General features: G+C 65.7%; 2 protein-coding genes across 5 annotated transcripts; both read right to left on the reverse strand.

Annotated features, from left to right (window-relative positions):
* Nucleotides 1-435: 435 nt before the first annotated feature.
* Nucleotides 436-4,149, reverse strand: RSKR (ribosomal protein S6 kinase related). Its single transcript, XM_059829466.1, has 12 exons — nt 4,099-4,149; nt 3,801-4,010; nt 2,865-2,948; nt 2,721-2,789; nt 2,481-2,550; nt 1,596-1,703; nt 1,386-1,426; nt 1,269-1,296; nt 1,092-1,181; nt 933-1,021; nt 751-861; nt 436-657 (listed from the first exon to the last, which is right to left on the reverse strand). Exons 1-12 carry the CDS (start codon nt 4,147-4,149, stop codon nt 436-438), a joined length of 1,173 nt encoding a protein of 390 aa, XP_059685449.1.
* Nucleotides 4,150-5,005: 856 nt separating this feature from the next.
* On the reverse strand, nt 5,006-17,369 carry BLTP2 (bridge-like lipid transfer protein family member 2). 4 transcript variants are annotated; one of them, XM_059829257.1, is made up of 36 exons: nt 17,207-17,369; nt 17,009-17,127; nt 16,581-16,641; nt 16,203-16,371; nt 15,895-16,042; nt 15,382-15,506; nt 15,229-15,296; nt 14,958-15,106; nt 14,587-14,705; nt 14,155-14,318; nt 13,749-14,013; nt 13,420-13,625; nt 12,159-13,254; nt 11,718-11,909; nt 11,422-11,624; nt 11,224-11,342; nt 10,931-11,151; nt 10,597-10,787; nt 10,412-10,511; nt 10,136-10,338; nt 9,481-9,775; nt 9,211-9,368; nt 8,883-9,089; nt 8,665-8,764; nt 8,287-8,469; nt 7,872-7,993; nt 7,641-7,796; nt 7,437-7,558; nt 7,170-7,350; nt 7,004-7,090; nt 6,791-6,901; nt 6,569-6,704; nt 6,223-6,347; nt 5,778-5,879; nt 5,540-5,674; nt 5,006-5,306 (listed from the first exon to the last, which is right to left on the reverse strand). In XM_059829257.1, the coding sequence occupies exons 2-36, from the start codon at nt 17,110-17,112 to the stop codon at nt 5,124-5,126; spliced, it is 6,306 nt and encodes a 2,101-aa protein (XP_059685240.1). In that variant the 5' UTR covers nt 17,113-17,127; nt 17,207-17,369; the 3' UTR covers nt 5,006-5,123. The 4 variants fall into 4 exon arrangements, with proteins under 4 accessions (XP_059685240.1, XP_059685241.1, XP_059685239.1 ...); XM_059829258.1 differs by having other exon boundaries at nt 14,587-14,702; nt 15,895-16,009; nt 16,173-16,371; XM_059829256.1 differs by having other exon boundaries at nt 15,895-16,009; nt 16,173-16,371.
* Between the last annotated feature and the right edge of the window lie 2,105 nt (nt 17,370-19,474).

Consider the following 19,474-nt stretch of genomic DNA (forward strand, 5'->3'; position numbering starts at 1 on the left):
CCGGTGGTGGGCGGGCTGTGGGCGTGTCCTCGGGCGAGGCCCCGCCCCCGAGAGGAGGCGTGGCGGAGACGCTGTGCAGCGCCGAGCACCGGGAGCGCGCAGCCCTTGGGAGGGGGGGAACGGGCCCAGCTCCCCCCCCCCCCATCCCGGGGCCTTCCCAGCGCCTGTCCCGGGGGAACCAGCCCTGCACGGCCCCCCCCAGACCTGCCCCGACTCCTGCCCCAGGAGAGGGGGGGAACCAGCCCCGCACACCCCCCGGGCGTCCCGCAGGAGTCAGGGCAGCACCCGCAGCACTGCCCGCGGCTCTCGGGTTTATTGCTCCCGCGGGGAGAGGTACAGCGTTGGGGTAAGGGGGACCCGGCCCAGCAGAGTCCGACCCGCTGCCGGGGTGGGGGAAACGTCCCTGAGCAATGCTGGGGTCCCGGCCGCGGTGGCTCAGCCAGGCCAGGGCCGGCCCGGGGGGGCGGCCAGGTCGCAGTCGAAGTCGGCGAAGGTGGCGGGGTCAGGTGGGGGCTGCTCGGGGGGGCGGGGGGCCACCGCCACTGCCACTGGGTCCTTCTGCAGCAGGTCGGCGTCGAAGGCCACCCCGCGGAAGAAGGGGTGGCCCTGGAAGTGGTGGAGGTAGCGCAGGCGGCGCAGGGGGTTGTGGCACAGCAGCTGGGGACGGAGGGAGGACAGTGAGCGGTGGAGACTCCAACACCCAGCCTGGGGGACCAGCGGGGACCCCCAAAATCCGGGCGGGAGGGTTACCTCGGCAAGGAGCCGGGCCAGCGCGGGGCTGAGCGCGGGTGGGGTCTCGTAGCTGCTCTGCTTGACGCGCTCCAGCATGGCCACATGGTCCCCCGCTGGCGCCACGGGGAACTGGCGGGGCAGGAAGCAGGTTTAGGGGCTCCATGGGGTGCCCCTCTCCCCCCCCTCCCCGTGGTCCTCACCTCCCCGCTGGCCAGGGCAAAGAGCAGGACTCCCAGGGACCACCAGTCAGCTGCATGGCTGTAGGGCCCCCCGCTCAGCACTTCTGGGGCTGCGGGGAGGAGCAGGTGAGCGTCTGGGGGGGCTGTGTCCCCCACCACAGCCCCCCGCTGTCCCCTTACCCATGTACTGCAGGGTGCCGCAGATGGTGTGGGCTCGCTCGCCCCAACGCAGGTGCCGGGAGAGGCCAAAGTCAGTGAGCTTGAGGTGTCCTGTGGGGCGAGACACCACGTGGGGACTCATGGATGGGGTGTCCCCACGGACGGGGTGTCCCCACACTGGTGCCACCAGACTCTTACCTCTCTCATCCACGAGGATGTTCTCCATCTGAAACGAGACACGCGCTGGGGTGGCCTCTCCATGCCAGGGGGTTCGGAGACGCCCCCACCCCATCCTCCGGCCCCGCTGCCACCCACCTTGACATCTCTGTGCACGATGCCCAGGTCGTGGAGGTACACTGGGGAGAAGATGGAGCCATCAGAGCGGTGGGTCCCCTCCCGGCACAGTGCCCGCTGCCACCCCCGTGGCACCTGGCAGGCAGCTGTCCACCCCCGGGGATGGCTGAACCTGCAGGTCCCTGTCGGTGGGGACAGCCACGGCTGTCCCCAGCATGGCAGGCCACTCACCCAGCACCAGCACCAGCTCGGCGGCAAACAGGCGGACGGTGGCCTCGGCGAAGCGCTCGGCGGCGCGCCACAGCGCGTGCAGGTCTCCGGTGCTGCAGTAGGTACACACTGCCGGGACGGGCGATGGGCCTTACCGACGGGCTGCGCCACGGGGCCGGGCTGGCAGAAGGGGCAAGGGCACCGAGGTGGCACGGGCACGGGGGGCCAGGTGGGTCACTGGAGCCACGCACCATGGTGACGTGGGCACAGGGGCCACGTGGGCACCAGGACCGTGCACCAAGGTGATGACGGCACTTCGGGTGTATGGGCAGCGAGGTGGCACAAGCACCAGGACCACACTGGCACCGAGGTGGCACAAGCATCAATGTGGGCACCAGGAGTAAGGTGACATGGGCACCACAGCCCAGGGCACTGGGAATGTGCAAGTACCGGGGCCATGTACCACGGTGACATGGGCACCAGAGCAGTGTGGGCACTGGGAACACATAAGCACCAGGGCCACATGAGCTCCAAGGTGGCACAGGCACTGTGGCCACACAGGTACCAAAGTGATGTGGCCCCTGGGGTCACACAGGCACTGGGAACATGCAAGCTACGTGGGCACCGAGGTGGCACGGCCATCAGGGCCACCAGGGCCAGGCCGGCACTGGGGGCCTCGTTCACCCCCGTGCTGGTCCCTGCCCCACTGCGGCTTGTGCCCATCCCTGTCCCCATCCCCACGGCGGGTGCGGGGTGGGAGCTGGCAGCCAAGCGCCTGGATCCCCGCAGGGCAGCGGGCAGCGCGGGGGGAGCGTGCGCGTGTGCGGGGACACGTGTGCGGGCGGCGGGGACACGTGCGCGGGCAGGGGGGGGCTAGGGCGAGCCCGCGGGCAGATGGTCACTCACTGATGAAGAGATGGCGCTGGCCCTGCCAGCTGTCCCCCAGCCCGTGGACAAACGGGTGCCTGACCTGTCTCTGGGGACACAAAGCAGAGAGGGTGAGCGGCCCCCGGGGTGGGGGGCCGGGGGGAGGCTGGGGACCTTGCTCCTGCCACCCTCCCTCCACAGCCCTGGCAGCATCCTGCTGTCCCCACGGCCGCCCCGAACCCCGCCACGGGCTGGGGTCCCCCCTGGACCTCTCCTAACCTGGATGCTGACTTCTTCCTTGCACTGTTTGAGGGTGTCACGGCGCAGCACCTCCACTTTGGGCACGACCTGGGGGGTCGAGGGGCTGTCAGGGGGGGCTGGGGGCAGGCGGGGGCACCCACAGGCTCTGGGGGCAGCACCCACCTTCACGGCGCAGACCTTCTCCCGCCCGCAGTCCAGCACTTTGAGGATGGTCCCAAAGGAGCCTTTGGCCACGAAGCCCAGGATCTGGGAGGAGAGGGGGGACCATGGCCTGAGCACCCCACGGAGACAGGCTCGGGGTGGGGCAGGGTGTGGGGTCCTGCATGGGGTGAGGTGGGGTGGCACAGGGCACCCAAGGCAGGCGGTGGGGACACATGGGGACCAAGAGGACCCAATAGGGACCCCAGCGGGACACATGGGGACCCAGTATGGGGCACGTGGGGAGGGGGGACAGGGATACGGGGACCCCAGCAGGACACATGGGGACCCAGTGTGGGGCACGTGGGGAGGGGGGACAGGGACACGGGGACCCCAGCAGGACACATGGGGACCCAGTATGGGGCACGTGTGGAGGGGGGACAGGGACACGGGGACCCCAGCACGGTGGCTGTGGATGCCAGTGGGGTGCACGGGACCCCAATAAGACACACAGGACCCCGGCGGGACACCTGGGGACCCCGTTAGGGTGCAGAGGGACCCCGGTAGGACACGCAGAGACTCGACAAGGGGCACGGGGACCCGGCGGGGGGAGCCGGTGGGACGGGCGGGGATGCCGGTAGGATGCGCGGGGACCGGGCACGGCGTGCGAGGAGAGCCGGTAAGACAGTCGGTGATCCCGGGATGGCGACACGGGATGCACGGACGGCGCGGGAGGACGCTGGGGGACCCGGGGAGGATTCACGGGGTGTTGGGGGACCCCGGTAGAACGTGCAGGGACCCCGGTAAGACGTGCAGGGACCCGGCACGGGGTGCGAGGGGACCCGTTAGGGCGCTCGGGGCTGCCGGGGCGGGATGCGCGGGCGCCCCGGTGGGATGGTGGCGGACCCCGTTAGGATGCACCGGGACCCCGTTAGGAGGGTGGGGGCCCCGGGACGGCACCTTGAGCTGCTGCTGGCGGGCGGAGGGGCGGACGGGGAACTCCGGCAGGAAGAGCGAGACGAGCTGCGGCAGCGGCCACGCGGGCAGCGGCGGCTCCTCGGCGGGGCCCCGCGGGGCCAGGGAGAGCCCCGACCCCGGTACCGGTACCGGTACCGGTACCGGCCCGGCCCGGCCCAGCAGCGCCCGCACCCACGACCCCACGGCGCGGCCCTGCGGAACGGGGGGCAGCGTCAGCGGGGGGACCCCGGGGCGGGGTGGGGGGGCCGGGGCGGGGGACCCCCGGGGCCGCCGCACGCACCTGGGGGGGCCGCACCGGGGCCGGGCCGGGGCCGCTGCTCGTTGCTCCCATCGCGGCGCCGCCCGGCCGCGCCCCGGGCCCGGGCCCCGGTAATCCACCGCCTTACATAACCCCGCCGCCCCGCCCCGCCCCGCCCCGCCCGGGCGCGACCCCCCCCCGGCCCCGGGGTCGGGCACCGGGGCTGCCCCCTTGCACCGGCTGCGCACCCCGGGACAACCCACCGCACCGGGGCTCCCCCCCGCATCGGGTGCGCACCCAGGGACACCCACCCATGACTGATTCCCCCCCCCCCGGCTTCTGGGCAGGGCACACCCTCCGGGACCCCCCCCTTGCAGGCTTTGGGGTTCAACCACTCACCCTCCCTTTGCACCCCGCTTGCCGCAGCCCCACTGCAGCCGGTGGGGTACCTGCAGCCCCCCCTGAGCCCCGGCACAGCCCCAGGCAGGAGGTCATCACCGCAAGGGCTGAGCCCGACGGGACTGCAGACGCTGCAAGGGATCCCCAAGCCCCCAAAACGGGGTGCCCCCGGGGAAGGGCAGGGGGTGAAGTCACAGCGGGTGGGGTGCTGCTGAGCTGAGAGGGGGGACGGCGCTGAGTCCAGGACTGCGGCGTGAACGGGAGGGCAAGTAACGACCCACTGGACCAAGACTGTTCCAAATTAAAAACTCTTTATTTAAACTCTCTCCCCTTCCCCTTTCTCCCAGCCTGGAGCGATCCTGCTGCTTCACTGGGCCCAGGGGCCGGGCCCAGCACCTGCACAACAGGGAGGGGGGGAGCTCGCGGGAGCCCTTGGCATGGGGGGGCTGCGCCCCATGAAGCGGCCCCGGAGCACGCTGCGCCCCACATCCCCATGCTGCTGCACCCCTGCTCCGCAGCGCCGGGGCTGCCGAGGGCCTGCGCACGGCTATCCCCCGCCTCGGGCATCGCGGTGCTGAGCAGCGTGGCCCCCCTCACTATAGGGGTGCCCCTCCAGAGGGGGGAGCACGGGGCACCCCAGTCCCTTCCCGGCCTGCCGGGTGCTGCCGTCATTTGCGCCTGCCGAAGATCGACTTCTTGCTGGGGTTCTTCTCACCCACGCTCAGCCCTATGAGCAGACGTGCTTTCTCGTCCTCCTCCTGCTGCTGGATGGTCCCGTCCGATTTGTTCTCCAGCTTCCCCCGGGCCTCCGCGCCCGCCGCTGGCTTCAGGCGTAGCTTCTCTTTGATCACCTGCCCCGGGATTTAGGGGGCTCAGCACCCCACAGCCGCACCCAGGCCACTCGGCGTGGGTGAGAGCCTGAGCTGCCGAGCCAGCCCGGCTGCTTCACGCTCTGGAGAACGTGCCGCCGGCCGTGGGGCTACCACCCCTGTCCTGCGCAGAGCGGCTCCAGTACCCTCCCTGCAAGCAGGAAGGAGGCACTGCAGGGGTGCCTGGGTGCAGGATAGGAGGGGGTTCCACCTACCTGTGCCACCAAGGCTTTGCGGCTGTCCCTTTTCACCGCCATGGCGAAGTCCAGCCACGTCCATGTGTTGTTGTGGTACTCCAGGCACGGCAGCACCAGGTTCAGGTCGCCCCAGTCCACGCTGTTCTTCTCGCCCTGGGTGACAGGGGTGTCAGACAGCAGGGGACAATGCCCCAGGCCACCTCCAGCCAGAGGGGCTGTGCCCCCTCCCCAGCACGCCCTGTCCCGCCAGCCGCACCTTATAGCTGACGCAGAGTGGCACCTGCGGGATCTTGATGTAGATGAAGGAGTTGTTCATGGCCGCGCGCTCCTTCATCTTGTCGATGTCATCCACGGGGTGCTGAGGACAGAGCAGGAGCCATGAGCAGAAGGGAAGGAGAGGGGACACAGCCAGGAACCAGCGGGGAAGGGACAGCCGGGCACTAGGCCATGGCATTGCTTCACTGGGGGGAGGTGAGAGCCGCTCTAGCCTGGTGTTAGGAAAATGAGATGGCTGCAGGGATCACATCAAGCGTGCAGGTGCTTGGTTGTAAAGGATGCAAATCCTCATGGTGGGAGGGAGCAGGAGAAAATGGACAGGCAAGCAGGGGAGGACATGGCTGCCCAGCCCCACAGCCAAGAGAAAACAGACTGGTTCCACAGCAGGGCTCTCCCAGATTCCCCCCTCAAGGCAGCAGTAGTACCTCGGGTGCTTTTCGGAATGATCTTCTGACCCCTGATGTCCGATTCAGTCCCTGAGCGACTCCCTTGCCTGGGCCCAGCGAGTCATCGGCCACGATCAGCTGCCGCGGCTTCACCACAGGGATCCCTGGGACAAACAGGGTGGGAGGCGGTGGTTGGTGTCCGGCTGGGGGTTAGCCGTGACCCAGACCCCTCCCAGCTCCGTGCCCACAGGAGAGAGCACGACTCCCTGTTCCTCCACCCGTGGCCCGCCAGCAGCTGCCCACAAACGCATCCTGGACATGCAGCCAGAGCTGCTCAAGGACGTTGCTCAGGTGCCAGGGAGGAGGGTGACCATGAGCCTCTCACCTGTCGTCACCAGCTTGGACTTGTCTTCCTCATCCCCCACCTCCTCCTCCTCCACGTTGCGGCCGGGGAAGAAGAAACCCATCATCCTGTGGAAGAACTGGTGTGTGAGCTGGATGGTGAGGGGTACCACGTTCACCTGCGGGGAGAGAGGCACGTCAGAGCCGGGCACACGCTGCCTGTGCCCCACGGGGACCCTGCCACCTCCCGGCCTGGACCCGGCACCTCGAAGTGCTCCTTGATGGAGATGCCTCCCACGGGCGGCCGGACCTTGCTGAAGATCCTCAGTGCCAGCTGCCGGCCAGACTGGCAGGAGCTCTGGGGACGCAGCACCACCTGCAGGGAAGAGGACGGGTGGCCGGGGTGAGAAAGGCCACCCTGGCCAGGCCACCCGTGGGTCCCCAGGGTGCAGGGCTGCTCCCCCAGGCTGCCGCTTGCCTTGTACACAGCATTGGGCAGGAGGTTGTTCATCGTGACCCAGCCCAGTTCCAGCAGATGCTCAGCCGTGTCGTCAGACTTGTTGACCTGTGCACACAGACTCGTCAGCCCTGCGCGTTCCGGGCCCCGGCTCGTGGGCTGTGGGTGCCACTGGCCGGCTCGGTACCTTGCTGTAGAGGAAGCGTTGGAGCTCCACCTCGGCTATGCCCAGCTGCCCATCCTCCTCGGTCAGGCGCCAGCGTGCCTGGGCAAAGTAGAACTCAGTCCGCCGCGCCACGCTCACATCTTCCGGCTGCTTTCGAAGCTCCATCTTGTTGGCTCGCTGCAGCTGGAAGTCCTTGAAGCACCTGCAGCACAGAGGGGGGAGCGCTGGGATGTGGGAGCTCTGGAATAAGGGGGACACAATACTAGGGAAGCCAGAGATGGCCCCTACCTGATCAGTATGTTCAGCTCCTCGCTCTCCAGCTGCAGGTCAGCTTTCTCCTGGCTCAGCTGCTGCTGCAGCCTGTGGTTGAGGTCGAGCAGGCTCTCGTTTTTGCTGTCATCCTGCAGGGACTGAAGGACAGACAACCCTCAGCACCCTCTGCCCTGGAGCAGGGACCCCAGGGAGCCAAGCCCTGCCGAGATGCGGGCTCACCTTCACGTTGGAGTACATCTGCTTCTCCAGCTGCCGGATCTGGGCGACGTGCTGCCTCACGGCCTCTTGCAGGTGTAGGATACTGCTGCGCTGCTCCTCGGGGTTGCTGGAGATTTCCAGCTGGAAGCGCACCCTTTGTTTCTTCTCGCTGTGCTCCTGGACACAGGAACAGGAGGTTAGGATTGCCCTGGGTGCAGTGAGTGACACGGTGACCTGAGGCCTCGTGGGTACCTTGCGTTTGGGCTCCACGTGCAGCAGCAGGTTGTTGACTATGTCAAGGATCATGGCATACTGCGCGGGGTTGGTGGAGATCTCCAGGTCATGGTGGATCAGTGTGAATGTGTCCACAGCTCCTGCAGGGACACACAAAGGACACATGGGGCCTCAGCATGGCCAGAAACGGGATGCATGTGGGGGCCACCCAGAGATGGAGAGGGATGGGGAACGAGCCAAGGCGGTTATGCTGGCTCCGGCAGGCACAGCATGTCCAGCATCATCTGGTGCACTGCCACATGGCTGGGGACACCTCCTGTATGCACCCCTCTGATCTCAGCAGGGCCAAGACAGACCATCCCTGGACTTAGCCGGCACCTGTGGGTCAGCCCACAGCTCTAGCCCCTGAGACACACTGCCTGGATGCACCCACCCTCCTGCTTCTTCAGCAGATCCTCCTTCTCCTGGTTGGCGGGAGTCTCAGGGGGCTTTATCTGCGTGGCCAGCTCAGGGTCGATGTCATGGCTGTAGCTGATATAGTACATGCGGCAGCTGCAGCGAGAGATGATCCTCTGCACCTGCTGGGTCTGCTGGGCTTCTGAAGGCTGGTTCCAGTCTGGGGACAAGCAGGGGGACCACGGTCAGAATGCCATGTCCCAGCACGTTGGGGACCCCACGGTGCAGGTCTCAGAACATCGGCCAGCTCCTGGAGCCGTCCAGGGACAGGCCAGGTGCTCTCAGTTTCACCGGCCTTGGGGTCACATGCGAACCGGATTGGGGCAGGCACAGCAGCCAGCTCTGCAGGCAGTACCTGTGGTGGTGCTGACCATGCCCCCCACCGCCTGCCCGCTCTCCATCAGCTCCTGCACCGAGTCCAGGCTCCGTTGCCGATGCTCCTCAATATTTTTCACCTGGGGACACAAGGAGGCACCACTGGCTGTCCCTGCTCTCCCTGCCTTGGCCAGGGCACCGGCAGCGCTGCCTGTCCCCCACGCAGCTCACCCATCACAGCGTCCCCGAGCCGCTCACCTCCAGCCAGAGCTGCCCGTGCTCCCTCTCGGTGGGGCTGCTCTCCGTCGTGGCAAAGTACTGCATGCCATCCAGCAAGCAGGTCCAGGATGTCTTCTGCTTCAGTGTGTCCCCGTACCAGGCAGGGTGGTGCTGGCACTGCAGCAGCTGGGCCTTCGCGGCGGACACAATCACGCAGCCCTCAGTCTCTGCACCGCGCAGCACCATCTGTGGGGGGAGAGACCCTGGGGGTCAGACAAGCCCTTCTGGGCCAGGCACAGCCCCTCTCACAGCAAGGCCATGGGGAGTGGAGAGCGTGGGGACAGGCAGGCTGGCCGAGGGCAGGTACCTGGCAGTTGACCAGCTCGATGAGGCAGTTGCGGTTGTAGATGTCATCAGTTTGGCAGGCGGCGATGCCGCACAGCTGCTCGCTAGCCCCCGACTCTTCCTCCGTGAAGACAACGAACTTGTCCGTCTCCTCAATGAGCTTCTGCAGCATGTAGGCCCCTGGGGAAGGAGAAAGGGTCAGTGCAAGGCTGCGAGGGGCTAGCTGGAGGTGACGGGGTGAAAGCAGGCACGGCTTTGGGTTTCCCTTTGCTCCCCTCCCTGCCATGCTCACCCCCTGAGGAGGCTCTCTCGGGACGGCCACTGGTGATGGGAGCGGTCACTCTGGCAGGGACGGAGTGAGCAGAGAGCGGGCCCCGCTTCAGCTTCTTGGCTTGCAGCTGCGTGTCAATCTTCAGCCCCTTTAGGGCCTCGGTGGACAGGTTGCGCTTGAGCACAGCCGCTTTCTTGTAGCCATCGTAGAGGCCGAAGGCAATGTCCCGGTTGGTGGTGGTCCAGGACGCCCGCAGGTCCACCAGGTGCAGCTGGTGCGTGTGGAAACCATCGTCGCCATCCCGCAGGGGCAGCTCCTGGGCACAGAGGGTCAGAACCTCAGCACAGCAAAGCCACACACAGTCCCTGTCCACAGGCTTCACACATGGGGGCTGGGAGCTCTGCCAGTCCCCGCAGGCAAGGCATGGGGACCAGAGCCTGGGGAAACATCCCAGAGCTCTACAGCAGGGACCCATAGCAGGGATGCTGTGGCTGGAACAAGGCATCCCTTTGGCCACAGGCTCAGGAGATCAGAGGCCCCGCGGGTCTGTCTTCTCTCCGGCCAAATCCCTCCCCCATTGCACCCAAAGACCAAGGTCCCCTTGTCCCAGGGGGACGCCATCAGGCCAGTGCAGCCTGGGTTACACCTGCTGCGCCCCGTGTGTTTGCGGCGGTACCTCCTCAGCCGTGCGGTTGCTGTGCCGCTGGTAGGTGAGGGAGGACAGGCTCAGCAGGTGGGTTTTCTTCACCAGGGTGTCGAGCCGGTGGTCAGCATTCTCGTCGCAAGTGGAGGCCATGAGGTGCACAGTGACCTGGCTCAGGTCGCTCACCATCTGCGTGATGCTCCACTCCGAAATCAGGCGTCGCATCACTGTGCCGGCTGGGGGACAGGGAGAGGGGTCAGCTGGGGCCCTGCCCTGCCTGGAAGCGCTGCCAGCAGGGCCCCCACTCACCTTGCGGGATGAGCCGCTGGGTGCCGCGAGTGAAGATGTGTCCCTGGCAGCATTCCACCTGGATCCCCCGCTGCTGGGCAAAGGAGGCCCAGTAATGCACCTGCGAGGAAGTAGAAAGCAGAGGCTGAGAGCCCAGCGCAGGCAGAACAGGGAGGTAACACCAGACCCCCATCCCCAGAACTTGCCTGCAGCCGGGGGAAGAGTGCAGTATAAGACAGCTGCTTGTAATGCTGCCCCAGCTTCTTCTTACTGGGTTTCATGTTGTTGAAGAGCTTCCCACGGCAGATGGGGCGCGTCACGCTGGTCCACGTGGCCCAGAAGTTCTGCATCCAGCGCAGGGTGCTGCTGTAGAGCAGGATCCGGGGCTGGGAGTGCTCTGAGAATATACCCACTGTCAGCCAACACTGCAGGGCAGGGACACGGCAGCACCCAACCCAGGACCCATAAGGATCTCTAAAACCAGCAAGCCCTGTCCCATCTCGCTCAGCCCCGAGGGATCCTTGGGGTGCTGTCACCCACCCTCACTGGGCCGCGTCAGGTCCATCCGGATGGAGAGGTTGAGGTTCTCAGAGCGGAAGGCACGGTAGGAATCATACTGCTGCCCCACTGGCACCTCAGGCAGGAACTCAGGGGAGCGCAGCACCACGCCGTGGTGGTCGTGGGGGTTCCCGTGGCACAGCCACTGCAGGTCCAGCGTCATGCACAGGTCGGGCAGGTGCAGGAAGCAGCAGTCGTCATACCTGGATGGGGAAAAAGACCCCGGTTACCCCTCGGCACTGGTGGCAGCCCCCTGCTCCTGGCCCCGCACTCACTTGGAGGCTGTCCGGACGTTGATGTCCAGGTTGCCCTTGAAGACGAACTGCCCGGGCTTCCAGTGAAAGGAGAGGTGGCTCCACTCCCAGTGCATGTTCTCCGTGGTGTTGTAGGGGTCCTGCAAGGACAAGCGTGGGGAGAGGCAGGTGTGAGCTGGCCCCATGCCGCGCTCTGCTCCCTACCCCGGCGGCACCCACCTCGGTCGCCAGCTGGTGCAGGTTGGCCTGTTCAATGTCCATGTGCCAGTCCCCGTGGAAGAGAAGGCGGCTCTTGTCCCACCAGGGCAATGGAGCACTGGGGTCCTCTGAGGGCTTGGTGAGGAGATCCACACACTGGCCGATCAGGGTCCAGGCTGGGTCCCAGCAGGGCCCCCACACGATGGTGTACTGGGAGATCTCAGCTGGGGACACAGAGGTTGGCTCAGCCCTTTTCATGTCTCATGCAGCCCCGTCCACACCCCAGCACAGAGCCCTCCTGCCCCTCCAGCTCTTACAGTGGAAGTCATGGTAGAACTTCAAGGGTGGCATGTTCCTCTCCACCGTTGCGTCCCCCCAGGGCAGCCCCAGCTTCAGGACCTGGCGGCGCCGGGAGCAGGCCTGGCCGCACTGCTCGGCTCCGATCAGCCGGCCCGAGAGCTGCCAGTTCCGGATCTCAAAGAGGTAGCGAGGGTAGTCACGGATCCGCACTGTGGAGCAGAGGAAGGGCTGAGAGATGGGGCAGCGAAGGGACACTGCCCCAGTCCCCAACTCTGGGCCACAGTAGGAGCCGCTGTCCTGTCACATCTCTGCTCCCTTCCCACTCCCCTGAACCTCCAAAAATAATTTCCCCTGCTTGGTTACACATCATGTGGTGCCAGCAGGTCCCTGTCCTGGGACACCAGGCCACACAGCCACCATGCTGTCCTCCACGGGCACCCTCACGCAAAGCAACTCACCAAAGAAGCTGCCAACTCTGCCCTTCATCATGCGGCACCACTGGGTGACCATCTCCAGACCCTCAGGGGGGAATGGGCTGACACCATCCAGGTCCCTCATCTGCTCCAACACACGCTCCGTGCCGTGGAAGGACTCGTCGGCCATGGCCACCAGCTCCAGGTGGGCCAGGGTCCAGGTGAGGAGGGCCCTCCGCATAGGCGTGTTGCCATAGAGCCGCCTTGAGCGCTGGATGTAGATCTCTATGTTCTTCTTCTCCAGCGAGGCATAGAGCTCCTCGATCTTGCGGGCAGGCAGCAGCTCGCCGTGTTGCTTGCGCAACGCAGCCACCTTGGTGTCCAGCAGCTGCAAGCGCTTGGCGCTCTCCTTGCTCTCGTCCTTCATCAGCTCATAGTTGTCTCGTAACTTGACCTCAAAGACATCGTCCAGGAAAACCCAGGAGAAGTGCGTCACTTTGAGCAGGAGGTCGGGAGGCAGCGCCGTGCTGGCAGGGCGCCTGCGTCGGTGCAGACCTTTCAGCCACTTCTGCACGCCCACAGCAGCGTCCAGCGTGCGGGAAAAGTCGTACTGGTAGGGGAACTCAATGGTCACGCTGGCAAAGGAGAAGGCCCAGCCACGGTTGCGGAGGGTGCGCAGGGTAGGGAAGGCGCAGCGGTGCAAGATGACCTCCTCCAGCTCTGGCAGCAGCTTCACCTCCACCTCCTTGAAGCTGAAGATGCTGTGTCCGTCAAAGCCAGCAGCCAGCTCAGGGCAGTAGCCATGCAGGGCACCGCCATGCCAGCTCACGGAGGTCCTTTCAGCAGCCAGGCTGATGTAGTTGGCTTCGGAGACAAAGGCTGTGAGCTTGGCAGAGCTCAGCTCCAGTGACAGGGACAGGAGTCTTTTTGGGGGGGTCCCATCTGGCTGCAGGGGCACCGGTGTCTCAGTCGAGGTGACCGGGTGGGACACTGGGCTCTCCGGGGGCAGAGAGGGAGGCGTCCTGTGGCCGAGGGCGTTCTGCAAGGCTTCATGGCACTGCAGGGTGGCCAGGGTGTGATGGTACAAGTGCATGTGGTCGGGTGGGCTCCACAGCACCGCCAGCCCCTCGCCGCACTGCATCTACAGCAGAGAGAATGAGAAGGCACCAAGTCACTGCTGGGTCCAGCACAGCACACCCCCGTTCTCCTCTCCCCCACCTTTTGGTGCCAGCCAATCCTCCCCCTGCCCCACCCGCCCCAGTCCCGCCAGTACCGGATAAAGCAGAGACCCAAGGCCCACACCAACCTCCAGGGAGCGGATGCTGCTGTGGTAGGTGACAGAGAGCATGGAGAGGTTGGCCACTGGGTTGGGGATGGCAGGAGCTTTGCAGCATGGCTGCATCTTCTCCGTGATGCTCTTCACCAAGGCCAGCACCATGCCCTGGACACTGACCGTGCAGCTCTCGGCACTCCCCAGGACAGTCAGTGTGTCCAGCCGCAGCTCCAGGGCACCTAGAGAGACGGCATGTCAGTGCTGGAGGCACGGAGGAGGTACACCACGACACGCCAGGTTCCTCTGACCGCGGGGGGGCTGTTCCAGGACAGCCATCTGGGATCAGCCTGGATGCTACTTACCCACCAGGGCCGAGAGTGTGAAAAGGTTCACATCCTCCACCTTCAGGTCCACCTTCCAGAGCAGCCCCCAGGGCTCACTTGAAGCAGAAGGCGGCTGCTTGGCAAGCTCAGCTCTGCTGAGCCGTGGGCAGAACAGGGGTAGGACCCTGGCCAGGCACTCGGTGCAGGTCTCCGACGACTCCACTTGCAGCCCTCGGATGGTGCAGTCCAGGAAGAGCGTGTCTGACTGGGCGCTGGACATGCCCAGGGGCTGGTTGTAGCTGCCCTGCAGGACAAACAGGATGATCGCTCTCAAGCTGCAGGATGTCCCCATGCCACCACGTGTCCCTGTGCCACCCGCATGGAGTCGTAGACAGGTAGGTCCCCCCTGAGAGCCACCCCTTACCCCACTCGGCTCACCCCTCACCTGCAGGTTGAAGGAGTCGAGGATGAGGGCTTCTCCCCACACGTGCATGTTGGGGGGATGTGGGGCACGCTGGATGTGCGAGTCGTTGCCCACGCGCCAGCAGAGGTGGTCCACGGCTAGCACCACTCGCTGGTGCATGCTCTGCGGCCGCAGGTGCTGGTAGTCTGTGGGCAGAGAGGAGGGGGTGAGTGTGGGCAGGGCTCGCTGCTGCCTGCTCAGCTGCCCCCAAACAGGGGCAACCCGAGACAACTAGGCAGGGGTCCGCAGTCCATGGCCAGACACAGACATGAGCAAAAGCACAAAGATGGCAGGGCCCTCCCCGTTCCCGTGCTGTAGGCCAACGATGCTGACCATCCTGGTGACTCTCTGGCAGAGCCACCGACCCCCAAGAAGAGCTCAGCAGCCACTCCGGGGCCAGCTGCCAGCCTGTACCTGCAGAGATGGAGTTGAAGCCCAAGGCAAAGGGTGGCGTGTCCCCCAGCTGCACTGACACATTGACGTTGGACAGCGAGGCACACAGGATGATGGGCGCTATGATTTGGGGATAGCTCCTGCATGGGACAAGCAGGGATGGGCTGTTACTGGGGCACTGCGTGCCATGGAGCCTGGCAGGGAGCAGGCCCAGAGGGATGCCCTCTATCCAGGGGCCCCCCAACCGCTCGCTGCCCTCCGTACCAGCCTCCCCACCCCAGGGGCTGTGCACAGGGCAGAGAAGGTGCTGGGTGCCTGGGCACCCTGCCAGAGCGTGGCAGGCAAGAGGAAACAAGCTGCGATACCAGCAACTGCGCTGAGGCCGAGTTTACCTTGCCTTGTGCCCTTGGCTGGGGACAGGCACCGCCTGGCACCTGTATTCCTGTGCCAACAGGCCCAGCCAGTGCGAAAACTCTTGGTGGCGGTAGTGGATGATGCAGGTATTGAGCAGCACAGCAGCCGAGAGGTCAATGGCTGTGACCTAGAGCAGGGAGAGGGCAGGGTGGCAAAAAGCTTGTGCCAGGAGCCGAACCAGCCCCGCCCAGGGGACAGGAGCCGAACCAGACCCCATGGGGGACAGGAGCGTACCCAGTGCTCACTCACCTGCATGCTGGTCTTCAGGGAGTTGAGGCACACGATGCGCTGGCGGCTCTGGGACAGGAGAAGGCCGTCTGGGGAGAGAGAGGAGCAGAAGTGAGGGGTGGCGGAGGCCAGCAACGGCAGCCCTGTCCCGCTGGTGCCCTCCTGGCTACTTGCCCTCCAGCTGGAGGTCTACACTCATTTGGTCCAGGTCTGAGGTGGGTGTGAAGTTGCGCAGCGGGATCTGCTCCTCTTCACGCTGATATAGAAACTGCAGCAGCTTCAGGCTCCAGGTGAGGTGCCTGTAAGAAGGAGGGAGTCACTGCCAGAAGGGAACTGCACCGTCGTGTCCTCCATCTCCCCATCCCTCATCCCCAGCTGACCGGCGTGCTGGCACAGACAAAGACACCAGCCAGTGCCCAGCTGCAGCCCAGCCCAGTGCTCTCATCCCATCAGCAGAGAATCCCATCAGGCTGTCCTACTGGAGAACCAGCTCACGTGCCTTCCACCTTCCCCAAGAGCCCGGCCCCAGGCCAAGCTCAGTCCTTCCCACTGGGGTGGGCTCTAGGACTCACTCTCTGCAGTCTGGCAGAGCAGGGGACGAGCAGGGAATGGCACAGTTGTCCCCAAGTTCCTGTCCCCAGTGTGGATTGGGGCTAAGAGAGCCTCACCCTCCACCTGCCTCCTTACCTCTTCTGGCTGTTCATAGACAGCACCATGCTGGTGTTCTCCAGCTTCACCTCCACCCTCCTGGGGATGAGCTGCAGTGTGTCCCTGCTCAGCAGAGACAGGGGCTCCCCCGGGCCTGGAGAGGGACACACAGAGTCACGGGAAGGCTCTTGCCCAGACCCCCATGCCCTGCAATGGGAGGGAGCGATGGCACAGCCAAATCCCTCTGGCTCCAGTGCAAGTGTGGGGGCTGCCAGCCCCTGCCCTGCCCAGAGCTTGTGCCTGTCCCCATCCCTGACCTGTGCTGAGCTGTTCCCCGGCGCTGCTGCGCTGGGCCCTGGCAGTGACACGGCGCAGCAGCGGGCTGCAGAAGAGCCCTTCGTGCAACTCTGCCTGCAGGGTCCGGACGCGCAGCCTGACGCCCACCAGCTGCCGTTTGCTGCTGATCTCCAGCGAGAGGGAAAGCGCCAGGGCCAGCTCCGCCAGGCAAGTGTCATCCTGTACGGGGACAGGGGCAAGGAGTGCCCAGGGAGTCACCCAACTCCCTGCCGGTGGATGCTGCAGGTGGAGCGCTGGGCACAGCACGGAGCCCAGAGCCTTGCAGCATCGCCCAGCCTCGGAGAGGGGCTGGAACAGGTCCTCGGGGTGTCCCAGAGAGCCAGTGCCCAGGCTAAAAGTGCTGAATTTTTCCCTTCCCCAGCACTCACCAGCTGGCTGCTCCGGAGCACTTTGCTGTTCACCTTTGTCAGGCTCACCTCACAGGTCAGGCTGGGGAGAGCAGAGAACAGGCAGAGGATGCAGGCCCTGCTGCCTCTGAACCAAGGCCCTGCCCTCTCTTTTCTGTGGGACCCCAAGTCCCTGCTCCAAGTCCTCCCAAAAGCAGAGCACACCCTAACTCTGTGCACAGCGCACCAACTCGTAATTTGGAGAACACACAACTCGAGCTTCCCATGAAGGGAAAAGGGACCAGGCCAGCCTCGGAGGAGGTTAATGTGTCACATCACAGGTGACATGGGATGCTGCTGAGTGGGACAGAGAGAGGTGAGACACCAGGTTGGGGTTGGAGGAGCCTCCCTGCCCCCTGGGACCCGGGGCCAGGCTGGGGAAGCAGAGAGGGGCGTGAACACAGTGTTACCTCTTCCCATCGCCATTCAGGAGGAGACGCGTCTTGCTGGCTTGGATGTGCCAGAGGGACTCTGAGGTGGCCACGTGCAGAACCATGATGTTGATGGAGTCCATGTGGATGGAAAAGAGCTGGGGGGAAGGTGCTACTGTGAGGGATGTCTGACAGCAGCACAGCCCACAACAGCCTCTCACCAAGCCAGCCTCTCACCTGGCTAAGAAGCCTCAGCAGGGAGGGTTTAAGAGTTAGGTCTGCTTTGCTTTCATTTCCATCAGCTTCTCTGGGAGCCTCCGGGACAGACGGCTGGAACCCAGGGCCCTTCTGGAGATCCGTGCGGATTCGCACCTCGCCAAAACACAGCTCAAAGTAGCGCCTGCGGAAGAACAGCATGGCAACTCTTACAACAGCTCGCACATGGCACGCCCAGCCCCATCGCCAGGGATGCCCCCCGCCCTGGGGACGCGCAGGACCGTCACAAGGGCACCCACAAGACACTGCCACCTCAAAGAAGAGTGATTCATTCCCACACAGAGCAGACCACGGGGAAATAGGGACTGCAGAAATGTGTAAAGGCAGCAGAACCGCAGTCAACGGGGCCACGGATGAGCCAGATCCCCTAAGAAAGCAGGGAGAGAGCTGGGGCGGGGGTACGTACGGCAGCTCCCGGCTCAGTTTACTGGAGATCCAGACGTTGTCGATCTCCTGCAAGGATGCACAGGTAGGTCAGAGAAGAAACAACCTGGCTCTGCCTTGTGATGCTCACCCCGACATTCCCGCTCCGCTCCCAATGCCTGGCATCATGCAGGAAGCAGCCAAAAACCCCACGTTTGGCCGTGGGAGGAAGGGCCTGACACAAGCTATGGGGCTGCGTGACAAGAGCTTGGCTGCAGGGATTTGCTGCCAGCCTGGAAGTGGCCGCAGCCACCCTGCCTACCCTCATCTGCCGGTGACCGCCCCTCGCCCAGGTACCCACCACAGTCTGCTGCTCCCGCTGGAACTTGAGGCTGATGTTCTGGGCCCAGAAGAAGCCGAAGGAGCCAATCTTCAGCTCCGCATGAAGCTTCTGCCGGCACCAGGTGACGGCCAGGCGACACGCCAGCCACCTGCGGGGACAGGCGGAAGGCCAGAGTCAGCCTCCCCGCTGGGGCTGGGGGCCCAGGACCCTCTTTGCGCGCCAGCTCCAGCACCCACAGCCGGATGGGAGCTCCCAGGACCCGGCTCTGCCACCACGGGTGCCCCAAGCTGGGGCAGAGACCCCGCAGGGTCACCCCCCAACAAGCCCTGACAGCCCCCCCCAACCCTGAGGGCTCCCTTTGACCCCCACACCCCCCGACACCCCACGCCCACCCCTGCGGGCTCCCCTGGACTCCTGTAAGCCCCCCAAGCCCCTGACACCCTCCCACCCAGCCCTGTGGGCCCTCCCAAACCCCTGCAGCCCCCCCATACCCTGCACACTGCCCCCCCAACCCCTTGCAGGCCCCCCCCCAACACCTCTCCCCCAGCCCCGTGAGCCACCCCAAACTCCTGACACCCCCCCAAACCCTCTTTGTCCTCCTTAACCCCGGCTGCCCCTGCCGACCCATGACACCTCAGCCCCCTGGGACCCCCCCAGTCCTGTCACCCCCCCAATCCCCTGCGGGCCCCCAAAACCCCCTGACACCCCACTGTCAGCCCCGTGGACACCCCCATAACCCCTGTCACCCCCCCAAACCCCTGCGGGCCCCCCAAACCCCCTGACACCCCACTGTCAGCCCCGTGGACACCCCCATAACCCTTGCGAGCCCCCCCCAGCCCTGTCACCCCCCCAAACCCCCTGACACCCCACTGTCAGCCCCGTGGACACCCCCATAACCCTTGCGAGCCCCCCCCCAGCCCTGTCACCCCCCCCCAAACCCCTGCGGGCCCCCCAAACCCCCTGACACTCCACTGTCAGCCCCGTGGACACCCCCATAACCCCTGTCACCCCCCCAAACCCCTGCGGGCCCCCCAAACCCCCTGACACCCCACTGTCAGCCCCGTGGACACCCCCATAACCCTTGCGAGCCCCCCCCAGCCCTGTCACCCCCCCAAACCCCCTGACACCCCACTGTCAGCCCCGTGGACACCCCCATAACCCTTGCGAGCCCCCCCCCAGCCCTGTCACCCCCCCCCAAACCCCTGCGGGCCCCCCAAACCCCCTGACACTCCACTGTCAGCCCCGTGGACACCCCCATAACCCTTGCGAGCTCCCCCCACCCCAGCAGAGCCCCCCCCCAGCCCTGTCATCCCCCCAAACCCCTGCGGGCCCCCAGAACCCCCTGACACCCCACTGCCAGCCCCGTGGACACCCCCATGACCCCTGCGGCCCCCCCCAACCTTGTCACCCCCCCCCCGAGTCCCCGTGGACTCCCCCACGCCCCCAAACCCGCCCCCCAGGCCCTGACCGCGCCAGCAGCCCGGCAAGCAGCGCGACGACGATGAGGCCGAGCAGCGCGGCGG

The sequence above is a fragment of the Gavia stellata genome, chromosome 25 (genome assembly GCF_030936135.1).
Source record: "Gavia stellata isolate bGavSte3 chromosome 25, bGavSte3.hap2, whole genome shotgun sequence".
Classification (NCBI taxonomy): Eukaryota; Metazoa; Chordata; class Aves; order Gaviiformes; family Gaviidae; genus Gavia; species Gavia stellata.